Source organism: Callithrix jacchus, chromosome 22 (assembly GCF_049354715.1).
Source record: "Callithrix jacchus isolate 240 chromosome 22, calJac240_pri, whole genome shotgun sequence".
Classification (NCBI taxonomy): domain Eukaryota; kingdom Metazoa; phylum Chordata; class Mammalia; order Primates; family Cebidae; genus Callithrix; species Callithrix jacchus.
In genome coordinates, this window is record NC_133523.1 from 9476022 (window position 1) to 9491702 (window position 15681).

The 15681-nt window shown below is 57.5% G+C and overlaps 1 protein-coding gene across 1 annotated transcript; it reads left to right on the top strand.

Moving 5' to 3' along the window:
* The first annotated feature begins 1202 nt into the window (after positions 1–1202).
* ICAM5 (intercellular adhesion molecule 5) lies at positions 1203–8333 on the top strand. Its single transcript, XM_035284089.3, has 11 exons — positions 1203–1376; positions 2335–2604; positions 2773–3093; positions 3322–3609; positions 3935–4189; positions 4326–4574; positions 4968–5213; positions 5309–5587; positions 5671–5910; positions 6992–7258; positions 7902–8333. Exons 1-11 carry the CDS (start codon positions 1295–1297, stop codon positions 8177–8179), a joined length of 2775 nt encoding a protein of 924 aa, XP_035139980.3. The 5' UTR covers positions 1203–1294; the 3' UTR covers positions 8180–8333.
* The last annotated feature ends 7348 nt before the right edge of the window (positions 8334–15681 follow it).

Sequence of the window (15681 nt, forward strand, 5' to 3'; positions counted from 1 at the left end):
GCATTATCGAGGCTGTGCAGATGGGATCAGCGCGGTCCAGAAGGGCCACGGGCAGGGGCGGGGCGGGGTTCACGGTCAGGCTTTCCTGATTGGCGCCGCCGCCACCGCGCGGCAGCTCTGATTGGATGTTAAGTTTCCTATCCTAGCCCCACCTTCAGAACCTGTGCTTTCCTGGAGAACAACTGTGGAGCAAGAACTCATCTCTAAAATAGCTCACCGGGCTACGGTGAGACCATGAATGGTAGAGAGGGAAGGGTCCCATGGACATATTGAGGGACGTGGATACGCAAAAGAGGTACCCATGCAGCCGGGAAGGGGTGATCAGATAGTTCACAAATTCGAATTCTGACGATGTTCTGGTAGTCACCCGGCCAGATGAGCACATGGAGTTGGGGGTGGGGGTTGTCAAAGCTTGGGGCCCGGATGCAGAGTCAAAAGAGTCACCCCCGGTCCCTCGTTCTCGCGTGGAGGGCCAGGGCCCCAGCCCACCGAGCAGAAGGCGGACCTGGGAGCTCCTGGGCGGCTGGCGCTCTCACACGCTGAGTAGACACGTGCCCGCTGCACGCTGGGTAAATACAGACCCGGAGCCGAGCGGATTCTAATTTAGACGCCCGCGAACGCTGCGCGCAGGCACACGTGTCCCCGGCTCGCTGGCATTTTCGTCCCGCCCCCTCTGTCGCGAGCCGGGACTGAGCGGGAGGGGGGGCTTAGGGGTGTGGCTCCGCGGGGTCAAAAGGAGAAGGACGGGTGAGAGAGGCATCCCCACATCCTTCCCTAGAACTGTCCTTTCCCCAGCCAGTGCCTCCCAAACCTCTCTCAGTCCCCAAATGAATCCCCGCCCTAAGGGGCGCTGGTGGGAGGAGCTACATGTGGGGGCGGAGCTCGGAGTCCAGCTCATTATCACAGCATCTCAGCCAGGGCTGGGGTAGGGGTTTGGGAAGGGCAACCCAGCATCCCTCGATCCCAGAGTCGCGGCCGAGGATGACGCGAGAGAGCGTGGTCGCCCCCAGAAGGCTCTGGGCCATCATGCCGGCCTCCACGTAGACCCCGGGGTCGCTCGCTCCTGCCAGCTCGCCTTCACCAAGGCCAGGAGCTTAGCGCACGCTCGCCTCCCGCCCCCCCGCCGCCTCTGCCGCCGCCCCCTCCTTGGAAACCAAGTTACCAACGTTAAACCAATCCCCGAGCGCAACTCTGCCTCCCCCACACCCCACCCGCCGCGCCGCGCCGAGCCGTCCTCTAGCCCAGCTCCTCGGCTCGCGCTCCCCTCGCCTCCTGCGCTTTCCCCGCCGCGGCGATGCCAGGGCCTTCGCCAGGGCTGCGCCGGGCGCTACTCGGCCTCTGGGCTGCTCTGAGCCTGGGGCTCTTCGGCCTCTCAGGTAAGAGCCCCGCTCTGGCTCGGGGTGGACAGGGCGGGGGCGGAGTTCCCGGACATGAAAAGCGGCCTCCTGTCCCTCCTGGCTCCGCCCTCGCCTCTCTCCCACGCCTCTGCCCCCACCTCGAGCCTGAGTCTTCTCCCCTTCCCCCTCCTCCCAAATACACACCCAAGCCCCAGCTTCCTGACCCCTCGATCGCCCCTACCCGTTTCGAGCTCCTAGGTGCTCTTCCGCACCAAGCCCTGCGCCCTGGAGACTCGGAGTCTCTCCTGTCCCCTCCCCGGGTACCTCCTCACGCTCTGCTGTGCACCATGGTCCACGGACTGGCATCTTCCCCACTCGCGGTCCGCGAAGACTCCATCTCTCCAACTACCGTGACTCAGAAACGCTGTTCCCGCTCTGCCCGGAGCCCTGGCAACCGGGCCCCTCGGCTGTTCCCGCGGTTCCTTCCATGAGCCCAGCCCTGCGTCCTGGTTCCGTGTTCTTCACCGGGTGTAGGGTCCTTCCTGATCCTTGATCCACCTATCTGGAGCCCATCTCTCCTTTGCCCTTGCGGCAAACGCACTCTCCCCGTATCTCGGGATTCTACCAGGACCCTGAGAACCGGTTTATCCCCCACCCGCCACCTGGGGTCCCCTGCTCTCAGCCTTGCTGTATGCATCGAAGACCCCATCTTTCCTTTCCTCTACCCCCTCCCCCTCCCATGTTTTCCCGCCGCTCCGTCGGCGCTTTGGAGACCAGGGATCTCTGGTACCACGTCCCAGAGACACCCTCGAGGTTTAGACTCTGGGAGCGTGCCTTTAAACCCAAGGCCTGGGCAGGACGCAGGACGCCTGGGTTCTTTCCCTGGCTTCAGCCTCTCCTCCTCCTCCCCGCCCTCCGAGAACCCTTGACTCGACATAAGGGCGCTAACATGTCGGGGAGTTGGCTCCCCAGGCTGAGCCCGCGTTTCCCTGGGCAGCGGTCTCGCAGGAGCCCTTCTGGGCGGACCTGCAACCCCGCGTGGCGTTCGTGGAGCGCGGGGGCTCGCTGTGGCTGAATTGCAGCACTAACTGCCCTCGGCCGGAACGCGGTGGCCTGGAGACCTCGCTGCGCCGAAACGGGACCCAGAGGGGTTTGCGTTGGTTGGCGCGGCAGCTGGTGGATATTCGCGAGCCGGAGACCCAGCCCGTCTGCTTCTTCCGCTGCGCGCGGCGCACACTACAGGCGCGTGGGCTCATTCGCACTTTCCGTGAGTTCTGGGTGGCCTCGCGCGTACTCCACTACTTTCCCTCCCTCCCAGGCACCGCCCTCTGGGTCCAGGGTCCTCCCCTTCAGGCCCCACCCTCTGTGTCCCCACCCCCTCCCCTGGGTTCCAAGTTCTGGCGTTCCAAGAGCCGCGGACTCTTCCCACTTGCAGAGCGACCAGATCGCGTAGAGCTGGTGCAGCTGCCTCCCTGGCAGCCGGTGGGCGAGAACTTCACCCTGAGCTGTAGGGTCCCGGGCGCTGGGCCCCGTGCGAGCCTCACGTTGACCCTGCTGCGGGGCTCCCAGGAGCTGATCCGACGCAGCTTCGCCGGCGAACCACCGCGAGCGCGGGGCGCAGTGCTCACAGCCACGGTACTGGCACGGAGGGAGGACCATGGGGCCAATTTCTCGTGTCGCGCGGAGCTGGACCTGCGGCCACACGGCCTGGGACTATTTGAAAACAGCTCGGCCCCCAGAGAGCTCCGAACCTTCTGTGAGTGGGTGTGCGGAGATGGGACCAAGTGGGGTCAGGTCGGTGTTTATGAGGTTTAGAGAGAGATACATCCGACTGCTGGTCCTGACTTCAACCCCCACGGGCTGAGATGTTTCCCTCTCTGTGCCTTGAGGATAATTACACGTTAAGATAGTGCATGTCGAGTGCTTAGGACATACTGAGCTCTCGGAACACAAGTTCGTTCAAACTTGGTTCTTCCAACCCTAGCCCTGTCTCCGGATCCCCCGCGCCTCGCCGCTCCCCGGTTCTTGGAAGTTGGCTCGGAAAGGCTCGTGAGCTGCGCCCTGGACCAACTATTTCCAGCCACAGAGGCCCGGGTCTACCTCGCGCTGGGGGACCAGAATCTGAGTCCTGATGTCACCCACGACGGGGACGCACTCGTGGCCACTGCCACAGCCACAGCTAGCGCAGAGCAGGAGGGTGCCAGGCAGCTGGTCTGCAACGTCACCCTGGGGGGCGAAAACCGGGAGACCCGGGAGAACGTGACCATCTACAGTAAGGAGGGAAGCGGGGTCTCCGTGGCTCAGAGACAGGGCCAGAGGAACGCGAAGGCGGGGCGACGGGTGGGCGGGACCTCAGTACAGGGACAGGCGTGGCCCGAGTGTTTCCCGAAGAAGCGGGGCATGTGGCGGACGGAGCAGGTGGGGGCAGAGACGTAACCACTCGTGGGGAGGAGGCTGTGCAGCCTGAGAGGCTGGGCGCGGTACCCTAGCATGGCCTCAGCACCCCGAGGGTTCTGGCAGATAAGCGGGGGTGGGGGGGGAGCCTTGAGCGGCAGGAGGGGTTTGGTCAGTATACTCCGACCAATGCTCCGCCCCAGGCTTCCCAGCACCACTCCTGACCCTGAGTGAACCCAGCATCTCCGAGGGGCAGATGGTGACAGTAACCTGCGCAGCCGGGGCCCAAGCCCTGGTCACATTGGAGGGAGTTCCAGCCGCGGTCCCGGGGCAGCCCATCCAGCTTCAGCTAAATGCCACCGAGAATGACGACAGGCGCAGCTTCTTCTGCAACACCACCCTTGACGTGGACGGGGAGACCCTGATCAAGAACAGGAGCGCAGAGCTTCGCGTCCTATGTGAGTTGGTGATAAACCCTCATCCTCTCTACTGGTAACTTCCAAGGACCCTCCTGATCCCTGGCCATGTCGTGGAGGCGGGGCCATTTCTCTCGGTCCACGTCTAAACCTCTGTAACCCCATGGTCTGCCCACAGACGCCCCCCGGCTGGATGATTCGGGCTGCCCCAGGAGCTGGACGTGGCCCGAGGGCCCAGAGCAGACGCTGCGCTGCGAGGCCCGCGGGAACCCAGAACCCTCGGTGCACTGCGCGCGCTCCGATGGTGGGGCCGTGCTGGCTCTGGGCCTGCTGGGTCCGGTCACTCGGGCTCTCTCAGGGACTTACCGCTGCAAGGCGGCCAATGATCAGGGCGAGGCGGTCAAGGACGTGACGCTGACGGTGGAGTGTGAGTCGGGGTGCGCAGGGTGCATCTCTGTCTGGTTCAGGGTCTGGGGGCTGGCCGGCCTATAGGGAAGAGTAGGAGTAGCGTATGAGCTGTCCCTTTGGGTGGGGTTGGGGAAAGATCTTGGAGGATGAAGAGACCAGGTGGGCGTGTCCATAGGCTGGGGCGTGGTATTTGGGCGGAGTCTTAGAAAGGCAGGCGGTCCAGAGTGTTGAAATTTTTAGACCGAAAAAGGCGCCCCTGGTGGCTCAGGGAGCTCCCAGACACCCTCCTGGATCTGCGTCCAAGGGTTGTACAGGGACAACCCTTTGTGGAAGCCTTGAAACTCCAAAGAGGGTCTAGGGACGTTAGAATGGCCCGCAAACCCCAGAGCCAACAATACATTTCCTCCTCTAGATGCACCAGCGCTGGACAGCGTGGGCTGCCCAGAACGCATTACTTGGGTGGAGGGAACAGAAGCCTCGCTGAGCTGTGTGGCGCACGGGGTCCCACCGCCTGATGTGAGCTGCGTGCGCTCTGGGGAGCTCGGGGTCGTCCTCGAGGGGCTGTTGCTTGTGGCTCCGGAGCATGCGGGCACTTACCGCTGTGAAGCCACCAACGCTAGGGGGTCTGCTGCCAAAAATGTGATTATCACGGTGGAATGTGAGTAAGGGCAGCGTGGGGTTAGCCAGGGATCCGTGGGACAACTCCGGCTGGACTTCCTGGCCCCCGTGAACCCCCGTAATCCTGTTCCCCAGATGGCCCCAGGTTTGAGGAGCCGAACTGCCCCAGCAATTGGACATGGGTGGAAGGATCTGGGCGCCTATTTTCCTGCGAGGTCGATGGGAAGCCACAACCAAGCGTGGAGTGCGTGGGCTCTGGGGGCGCTACTGAGGGGGTGCTGCTGCCGCTGGCACCCCCAGATCCTAGTCCCAGAGCCCCCAGCATCCCTAGTGACCTGGCACCCGGCACCTACATCTGCAACGCCACCAACCGCCACGGCTCCGCGGCCAAAACAGTCATCGTGAGCGCGGAGTGTGAGCGAGGCCCAGGTGGGCGCGGAGCAGGGGTATCCCACAGTCTAGGCACCTCCCTGACAACCCCCATGACTGCTTTGCAGCGCCGCCTGAGATGGATGAATCTACCTGCCCAAGTCAACAGACGTGGTTGGAAGGGGCTGAGGCTGCCGCGCTGGCCTGCGCCGCCCGGGGTCGCCCTTCCCCCGGAGTGCACTGCTCTCGGGAAGGCACTCCATGGCCTGAGCAGCAGCGCGTGTCCCGAGAGGATGCAGGCACCTACCACTGTGTGGCCACCAATGCGCATGGCACGGACTCCCGGACCGTCACTGTGGGCGTGGAATGTGAGTGGGGGCAGCACTGCATGGACGGGACACGGTCCTCGCAAGAATGGCTCACAGCGGTGGGCCTGTTCAAGGGCACGTTTCTGGTCTCATTCTCTGGGACAGGGAATTCTAGCCTAAACCAGGGGATAATGAAAATTTTAGCCAGGGGTGGCTAAAGGCCTGTCTGTAATTCTCAATACTCTGGAAGGTTGAATCACTTGAGGTCAGGAGTTCAAGACCAGCCTGGCCAACATGATGAAAATTCGTCTCTACAAAACATACAAAAATTAGGCACCTATGGTCCCAGCTATGGTCCCAGCTACTTGGGAGGCTGAGGCAAGAGAATCACTCAAGCCTGGGAGGTGAGGTTGCAGTGAGTCAAGATCCCGCCACTGCACTCCAGCTGGGCGACAGAGAGTCTTTCTTAGAAAAAAGAAAATATCTCAAAAAAAAAAGGATTATCTTTCTTCAGATGTAGCCAATAAAAAAACAACAAAACAAAACAAAAAGAACAATTTAAAAGAAAATAAGGCTGGGCACCGTGGATCACACCTGTAATCCCAGCATTTTGGGAGGCGGAGGTGGGCGGATCACAAGGTCAGGAGGTCGAGACCAGCCTGACCAACATGGTGAAATCCTCTCTCTACTAAAAATACCAAAAAAAAAAAAAAAAAAGCCAGGTTTAGTGGCAGGAGCCAGTAAGGAGAATCTCTTGAACCCGGAAGGCGGAGGTTACAATGAGCCGAGATCGTGCCACTGCAATCCAGTCTAGGCGACAGAGCGTGACTCATTCTCGAAAACATGATTAATTAATTAATTAATTTTTAAAAAAAATTCTAGGGAATAGGAGCAGGGCCCTCAAATCCTGGATTAGAAAACTGGCCTGGGCTTCACCTCCCATTCAGTGAAGAAGGGTGCCGAATTTTAGTCCCAACAACAGCCTGATTGTAGGGGGGGAGGAGGCTCTGAGAGGAGGCAGGATCCTCTTCTGCCCATTAGAGGCAGGGTGGTCTCTCATCGATCGTGGTGGGCCGGAGCAGAGCATTTCATCAGCGGCTGGGCCGGCGCTAAGCCCCGCTGCACCTTCTGTGCCCTTCAGACCGGCCGGTGGTGGCCGAACTTGCTGCCTCGCCACCCGGAGGCGTGCGCCCAGGCGGCAACTTCACCCTGACCTGCCGCGCTGAGGCCTGGCCCCCAGCCCAGATCAGCTGGCGCGCGCCCCCGGGGGCCCTCAACATCGGCCTGTCGAGCAACAACAGCACACTGAGCGTGGCGGGCGCCATGGGAAGCCACGGCGGCGAATACGAGTGCGCAGCCACCAACGCGCACGGGCGCCACGCGCGGCGCATTACGGTGCGCGTTGCGGGTAAGTAGCAGCGGGGGAGGGGCGGGGCGAGGGATCAGCAAGGGGGCGTGACCTGGGTCTGGGGGCGGCCGATCCCGCCTGCCTCCCTCTCAGTCCCGGTAGTTGAGACGGAAGTGGGACGGAGTAGAAATCAAAGTTGCCTGAGTGGGTGGAGCTGTTGATCGCACGTCGAGGGGTGGGAGATGAAGGTGGGGAGAACTGAATTCAAGGAGATGACCCTCCAGGGCTGTCACTGCTGCAGGAAAGGACTTGAAAACTTGGGGTGGGTTCTGCGTGGGAGGGGACAAGATCGCCTTCTCACTTCCTGAAGCTCCTGGGGCTGGGGTCTCTCTGGGGTGGAGGGAACCTGACCTGGTCCTGTTGACCCTCCTTTTGGGGGGATGGGGAGAGTTGACTTGTCTCTAGGGGGCTAAGTGCGGTTACGGATTTATATCCCCATGGGCTTAAGTGCGATGTAAATTGGGTCTGGGGTCGCCCTGGCACTGGGAGTGGCCTTAGTGCGTGGGGTCCCTCCCTTCTCCCAAGGCCAGACAGTGGGTTCCCCCCGGCATGAGGACTCACCTCGTGCCTGTGAGGGTGCAGGGAGCGGTGGGGGAAGCCCCCCGGAGCTTGGCCACCCTCCGCGAGGGTCTCCACCCCGCAGGTCCGTGGCTGTGGGTCGCCGTGGGTGGCGCAGCTGGGGGCGCGGCGCTTCTGGCCGCGGGGGCTGGCCTGGCCTTCTACGTGCAGTCCACCGCCTGCAAGAAGGGAGAGTACAACGTGCAGGAGGCCGAAAGCTCGGGCGAGGCCGTGTGTCTCAACGGCGCAGGCGGCGGCGCAGGCGGGGCGGCGGGCGCGGAGGGCGGACCCCAGGCAGCGGGGGGCGCGGCCGAGTCGCCGGCGGAGGGCGAGGTCTTCGCCATTCAGCTGACCTCGGCGTGAGCCCGCTCCCCTCTCCCCGCGGGCCGGGGGACGCCCCCCAGACACACACGGGGGCTTATTTATTGCTTTATTTATTTACTTATTTATTTATGTATTTAACTCCAAGGGCGTCACCCCCATTTTCTACCCATCCCCCCAATAAAGTTTTTATAAAGGAATTCCCTGTCTCCGCTTCTGTTTCTGCAAGGTGGAACAAGCCCAGGGTTCCAATGTGACCTCCCGAGTTATTCATTCAAAAAGCGATTTTTGAGGGGGCCGGGCATAGTGGCTCACGCCTGTAATCCCCCGACTTGCGCGAGGCCCAGGTGGGAGGATCCCTTGCTCCTAAGAGTTTCAGACAAGCCTGGGCAACATAGGGAGACCCTAAAAAACATGTTTTTCGGCTGGATGCGGTGGCTTACACCTGTAATCCCACCACTTTGGGAGGCCGAGGCGGGTGGATCACGAGGTCAAGAGATCGAGACCATCCTGGTCAACTTGGTGAAACCCCGTCTCTACTAAAAATAGAAAAAATTAGCTGGGCACGGTGGCATGTGCCTGTAATCCCAGCTACTCAGGAGGCTGAGGCAGGAGAATTGCCTGAGCCCAGGAGGTGGAGGTTGTGGTGAGCCGAGATCCCACCATTGCACTCCAGCCTGGGTAACAAGAGCAAAAATCTGTCTCAAAAAAAAAAAAAAAGTTTTTCAAAAATTAGCCAGGCCCGGCTATCGTTTGTAATCCCAGCACTTAGGGAGGCCAAAGCGGTGGGTCACTTGAGGTCAGGAGTTCAAGACCACCCTGTCCAACATGGTGAAACCCCTTCTCTACTAAAAATACAAAAATTAGTTGGGTGTGGTGGTGCGAACCTGTAATACCAGCTACTTGGGAGGCTGAGGCAGAAGAATGGCTTGAACCTGGGAGGCGGAGATTGCAGTGAGCTGAGATCATGACACTGCACTCCAGCCTGGCTACAGAGCCAGACTTCGTCTCAAAAAAAAAAAAGAAAAAAATAGCTGGGCAAAGTGGCACACCTGGGATTGATTACAGGTGGTGCCTGTAATCCAATACTCAGGAGGCAGAGGCAGGAGAATTGCTAGAACCCGGCAGGTGGAGATCTTGCCACTGCACCGCAGCCTGGGCGACAGAACTAGACTCTGTCTCAGGGAAAAAAAAAAAAAAAAAAAGTGGGCCCGGTGCAGTGGCTCACGCCTGTAATCCCAGCACTTTCGGAGGCCTAGGCAGGTGTAACACCTGAAGTCGGGAGTTCAAGATCAGCCTGACAAACATGGAGAAACCCCGTCTCTACAAAAAATTAGCTGGACGTGGTGGGGGGTGCCTGTAATCCCAGCTACTCAGGAGCCTGAGGCAGGACAGTCTCTTGAACCTGGCAGGTGGAGTTTGCAGTCAGCTGAGATCATGCTATTGCACTCCAGCCTGGGCAACAAGATCAAAACTTCATCTTAAAAAAAAAAGTGTTTTTTGAGGGAGCTGGGCATGGTGGCTCAGGCCTGTAATCCCAGGACTTTTGGGAGGCCCAGGTGGGAGGATCCCTTGCACCCACAAGTTTCAGACCAGCCTGGACAACATAGTGAGACCCTACAAAAAATGTTTCCAAAAAAAATTTTTTTTGAGATGGAGTCTCACTCTGTCACCCAGGCTGGATTGCAGTGGTATAATCTCAGCTCACTGCAACCTCCACCTCCCAAGTTTAAGCAATTCTCCTGCCTCAGCCTCACAAGTAGCTGGGACTATAGGCATAATATTTGTATTTTTAGCAAAGATGGGGCTAATTTTTGTATTTTTAGTAGAGATGAGATTTCACCATGTGGGCCAGGCTGGTGTCGAACTCCTGACCTGAGGTGATCCACCTGCCTTGGCCTCCCAAATCACTGGGGTTACAGGTGTGAGCCACTGTGCCCAGCCTATTTTTCAAAAATGAGCCAGACACGGTGGTGCATGCCTTTAGTCCCAGCTACTTGGGAGGCTGAGGCAGGAGGATCCTTTGAGCCCAGGAGGTTGAAGCCACTGCTAACTATGATATCGCCATTTCACTGCAGCCCAGGTGACAGAGCAGGACCCTGTCTCTAAAAACAAACAAACTACAACAACAACAAAAAAAAAAAACTTTTTTTTTTTAGATGGAGTCTTGCTCTGTCACCAGGCTGGAGTGCAGTGGCACAATCTTGGCTCACTGCAACCTCTGTCTCCTGGATTCAAGAGATTCTCCTGCCTCAGCCTCCCGAGTAGCTGGGATTACAGGTGCCTGCCCCCACACCTGGCTAATTTTCTTTTTGCATTTTTGGTAGAGACAGGGTTTCACCATATTGGTCAGGCTGGTCTTGAACTCCTGGCCTCATAATCTGCCTGCCTCAGCCTCCCGAAGTGTTGGGATTACAGACGTGAGCCACCTCGCCCAGCCCCCAAACCTCTTTTGAACACCTACTATATGTCAGGCACAATCCAAGCTGTCTTTTCTCAGCATGACCTAGAGCTTATCATCTCTCAGTGCCTGTTTCCTGCTCTCTTTGAACTCCTGGGGAGGGGTGGGGGCCTAACTCCTCCCTCCTCCTCTCTGCCACTTATCTCTTCCGCCCAGCACTGCCCTCTGGTCTGGGTCACTCTAGAAGGTGGGAGCTAGGTGCTTTCCCCAGGCCTGGTTACCGGCAGAGCTGAGGCCGCCTTGCCAAGATGGGCGGAGCCACTCTCTATCGCCCCCCTGCCCTGAGACCTTGGTGAGACCTCCCTCGGTGGGCGGTGGCTGATGCTATGGGTGTCAGCCCTCACCATGTCACCCCTGTTAAAGGGTGCACCCTTGCCCCACCCTCAAAGCATCCTTCATCCTGTGTCCACCCACAGTGCCTCAGTGAAGTGTTCGCGCCAAGGGCTCGAGACAGCTAGTTGACTCGCAGACGTGCCGGACCCCGACACCTCAGTTTACCCCCACCCTGCCTTTCCACTCGGCGCCCCATGATTCCGAACAGACACACGAAGGGTATCCGCTGCACCCCCATCACACGGCACCATCCGCCTCACCCCCAACAGCATAAGGCACAACAGCTGGGCCTCCTCCCCCCAGCCTCCTTCTCTCCTCGTCCTCCCTCAAAAGTAGGAACACAGAGCCCTAGAGAAGGAAGTCAGCCCCATGCAAACATATAATGAGCAAAGATGAGACAGGGAAATGACACAAGAGGGCAGGCCAGTGCTGGGTGCTGGAGCCGAAAAGAAGCCAAAAAGGCACCAGCCAGGGGCAGCCCTGCCACTCACGCCACCTCAACTTTTCTGCCTGTGTCACCCCCACCCCGCTCAATGGTCTCTCTCCACTCCTCCTGCCCTCAAGGTCTCTTTCAGAGCCTTCGGATGAGATACTGATTTTATTAGGTTGGCGCAAAAGTAATTGCTGTTTTTGCCATTGAAAGTAATGGCAAAGGCCAGGCTTGGCGGCTCACCGCTGTAATCCCAGCACTTTGGGAGGTGGAGGCAGGCAGTTCACAAGGTCAGGAGTTCAAGACTAGCCTGGATAACATGGTGAAACCCTTTCTCTACTAATAGTACAGAAAAAATTAGCTGGGCATGGTGACACCCACCTGTAATCCCAGCTACTTGGGAGGCTGAGGCAGGAGAATTGCTTGAACCCTGGAGGCGGAGGTTGCAGTGAGCTGAGATTGAGCCACTACACTCCAGCCTGGACCACAGAGTGAGACTCTGTCTGGGTGGCAGCAGGGGGATGGTGGGGGGAAGGGGGAAAGTAATGGGGGAAGGGGGAAAGTAATGGTGAAAACTGCAATTACTTTTTTTTCTCTTTTGTTTTTTTTTTGGTGGGGGTGGATGGAGCCTCACTCTATGGCCCAGGCTGGAGTGCAGTGGCATGATCTTGGCTCACTGCTGCCTCTGCCTCCAGGGTTCAAGCGATTCTCCTGCCTCAACCTCCTAATGAGATTACAGGCACTCACCACTACGCTCAGCTAATTTTTGTATCTTTAGTAGAGATGGGGTTTGACAATGTTGGCCAGGCTGGTCTCGAATTCCTGATCCACCCACCTCAGCTTCCCCAAGTGCTGGGATTACAGGCAGACATGAGCCACGGCACCCAACTTTTTTTTTTTTTTTCTGAGATGGAGTCTCGTTTTGTCGCCCAGGCTGGAGTGCAATGGATCGATCCCATTGCAACCTCCGCCTCCTGGGTTCAAGCGATTCTCCCACCTCAGCCTCCTGAGTAGCTGGGATTACAGGCGCCTGCCATAACGTCTGGATAATTTTTGTATTTTTAGTAGAGAAGGGGTTTCACTATGTTGGCCAGGCTGGTCTCAAACTCCTGACCTCAAGTGATTTGCCCACCTCGGCCTCCCAAATGCTGGGATTATAGGCATGAGCCACCATGTCCGATCTACTTAACTCTTTTATCTCCCTGCACAGTTTTTCTCTGTGGCCCAGTCACAACTTAACATCTTAGTAGACATATACCCGAGATTTTTCATTTGCCTTTTCTTTGAGACAGTCTCACTCTGTCACCCAGGTTGGAGTGCAATGGGGCAATCTCAGCTCACTGCAACCTCCGCCTCCCAGGTTCGAGCAATTCTCCTGCCTCAGCCTCCTGAGTAGCTGAGACTAAAGGTACATACCACCATGCCTGGCTAATTTTTTGCATTTTAGTAGAGACAAGAGTTTCACTGTGTTGCCCAGGCTGGTCTTGAACTCCTGAGCTCAGGCAATTCACCCACCTTGGCCTTCCAAAGTGCTGGGATTACAGGGGTTAGCCACCCTGCCCGGCCTCTGAGTCCTTTTTCTTTTTTGAGATGGAGTCTCACTCTTTCACCCAGGCTGGAATGCAGTGGCCCATTCTCAGCTCTGCCTCCTCTGCTTCCCGGGTTCAAGTGATTCTCACTGCAACCTCTGCTCCCGGGTTCAAGTGATTCTCACTGCAACCTCTGCTCCCGGGTTCAAGTGATTCTCACTGCAACCTCTGCCTCCCGGGTTCAAGTGATTCTCACTGCAACCTCTGCCTCCCGGGTTCAAGTGATTCTCACTGCAACCTCTGCCTCCCGGGTTCAAGTGATTCTCACTGCAACCTCTGCCTTCCGGGCCCAGGTTCAAGTGATTCTCCTGTTTCAGCCTCCTGAGTAACTGGGACTACAGATGTGTGCCACCACACTGAGCTAATTTTTTTTCTATTTTTAGTAGAGACTGCCTTGTTGCCCAGGCTGGTCTCGAACTCCTGAGCTAAGGCAATCCACCCACCTTGGCCTCCCAAAGTGCTGGGATTACAGGCGTGAGCCCCCGCGCCTGGCCTCTCAGTATTCTTTTTTTCTTTTTACTGTCTTCTAGAACATCAGCCCCAGTAGAGCCACTGAGTGTCCTCGTTGGGGCCGAGCACACACAGATGCTCAGTAATTGTTGAATAAGTGAGTAAGGACAGCCAAGAGCTTGCAGACCGTGTTGAAGGTGTGTCCCTGCAGAGAGCTTCTCTCTGCTTGGCACTGGAGAGGCCTGTCACGGGCAAGGAGGTGGCTGTCATGACCTCAGACCTGAGAACTCCTGCAACGGTAGGGGAGATGGCTGTGAATAGTGTAACCATGAGCCAGATAGAGAATGGAAATCCTGGTAGGTTCTAAGAGGGAGGCCAGCAAGGAGCTGAACTAGAGGCTGACATAGGGTGAGAGTGGGAATGTCTATTTTATTTTATTTATTTATTTGAGACGGAGTTTCGCTCTTGTTACCCAGGCTGGAGTGCAATGGCGCGATCTCGGCTCACTGCAACCTCTGCCTCCTGGGTTCAGGCAATTGTCCTGCCTCAGCCTCCCGAGTAGCTGGGATTACAGGCGTGAGCCACCGAGCCTGGCCCTTTTTGTATTTTTAGTAGAGACGGAGTTTCACCATGTTGGTCAGGATGGTCTCAATCTCTTGACCTCATGATCCACCTGCCTTGACTTCCCAAAGTGCTGGCATTACAGGCATGAGCCCCTGTGCCCGGTCCCTAGTTTATTATTTTTATTTTAGATGGAGTCTGTGTTGCTAAGGCTGGAGTTCAGTGGCTAGATCTCGGCTCACTGCAACCTCCTCCTTCTGGGTTCAAGCGATTCTCCTCCCTCAGCCTCCCAAGTAGTTGGGACTACCGGCGCTCACCACCATACCGGCTAAGTTTTGTATTTTTAGTAGAGATGGGTTTCACCATGTTAGCCAGGCTGGTCTCAAACTCCTGACCTCAGGGGATCGGCCTGCCTCAGCCTCCCAAAGTACTGGGACTATAGGCATCAGCCACCGCACCTAGCCTCAAACTCTTGAGTTTAAGTGATCCTCATACCTCAGCCTCCCAGAGTGCTGGGATTACAGGTATGAGCCACCATACCCGGCCTAAGCAGGGGGAAGTGTCTATTTTAGACTGAGTGGTCAAGGAAGGCTTCTCTCAAGAGGTGATGTTGGGGCCAGGCCTCCCCAAGTGATTGGAAAGTGTCAGCCATGGGGAGATGTGGAGGGAGGGTATTCCAGGCCAAGGAAGGGTCAGATGAAGTAATTCAGGGATTTAAAGGCAGAGGAATCTGGACTCCAGGCCTCCCATTCAGGGTTTCCCAGGAGAGGCACGGAGGATCTCATAAGGGTGTGTGACTGTGTGGCTCACTCATGCCTACAGCAGGGACCATGCCCATCCCTCCCACCCTTTTGTTTTGTTTTTTGAGACTGTGCCTCCCTCTGTTACCCAGGCTGAAGTGCAGTGGTATGAACACATTTCACTGCAGTTGTGACCTCCAGGGCTCAAGAGACCCTCCCACCTCAGCGTCCTGAGTAGCTGACACTTGGTAGACACGGGGTCTCACTGTTACCCAAGCTGGTCTCGAACTCCTAGGCTCAAGCAATCCTCCTGCCTCAGCCTTCTGAAGTGCTGGGATTACAGGCATGAGCCACCGTGCCTGGCCCGCCACCCAGTCTTGACTCTCTCTCCTCCCTCCGTCCAAGTGCTGGTGGCCTGTGTGGCTTTTGACTTCAGGCCTAGGAGACACCCTTTGGCTGGGTTAGGGAGATCTTTAAGCAGGTGGCGGACACAGCAGGGATTGAATAAGGAGAGTGACATACTGCAGGAAGGGCTTGGGTGAGAGATGAAGGGCGCACTCATGCACACTGCCAGTGTGTGGCATCTATGTGTGTTTTTCATTTGTTTGAGACGGAGTCTCGCTCTGTGTAGGCTGGAGTGCAGTGGCACAATCTTGGCTCCCTGCAACCTCTACCTCCCGGGTTCAAGCAATTCCCTGCCTCAGTCTCCTGAGTAGCTGGGATTACAGATGCATGCCACCATGCCCTGCTGATTTTTGTATTTTTAGTAGAGACAGGGTTTCACCATCTTGGCCAGGCTGGTCTTGTGCTCCTGACCTCATGATCCACCCGCCTCAGCCTCCCAAAGTGCTGGGATTACAGGTTATGTGTTTGACGTGTATCTTGTGGGTGTGTCCTGTGTGGGCTGTCTGTATCTGTGTATGACTCAGCCACGTGTCAGCACATTCCTGTCGATGTGTGTCTGCTGATGTGTTTGTCAG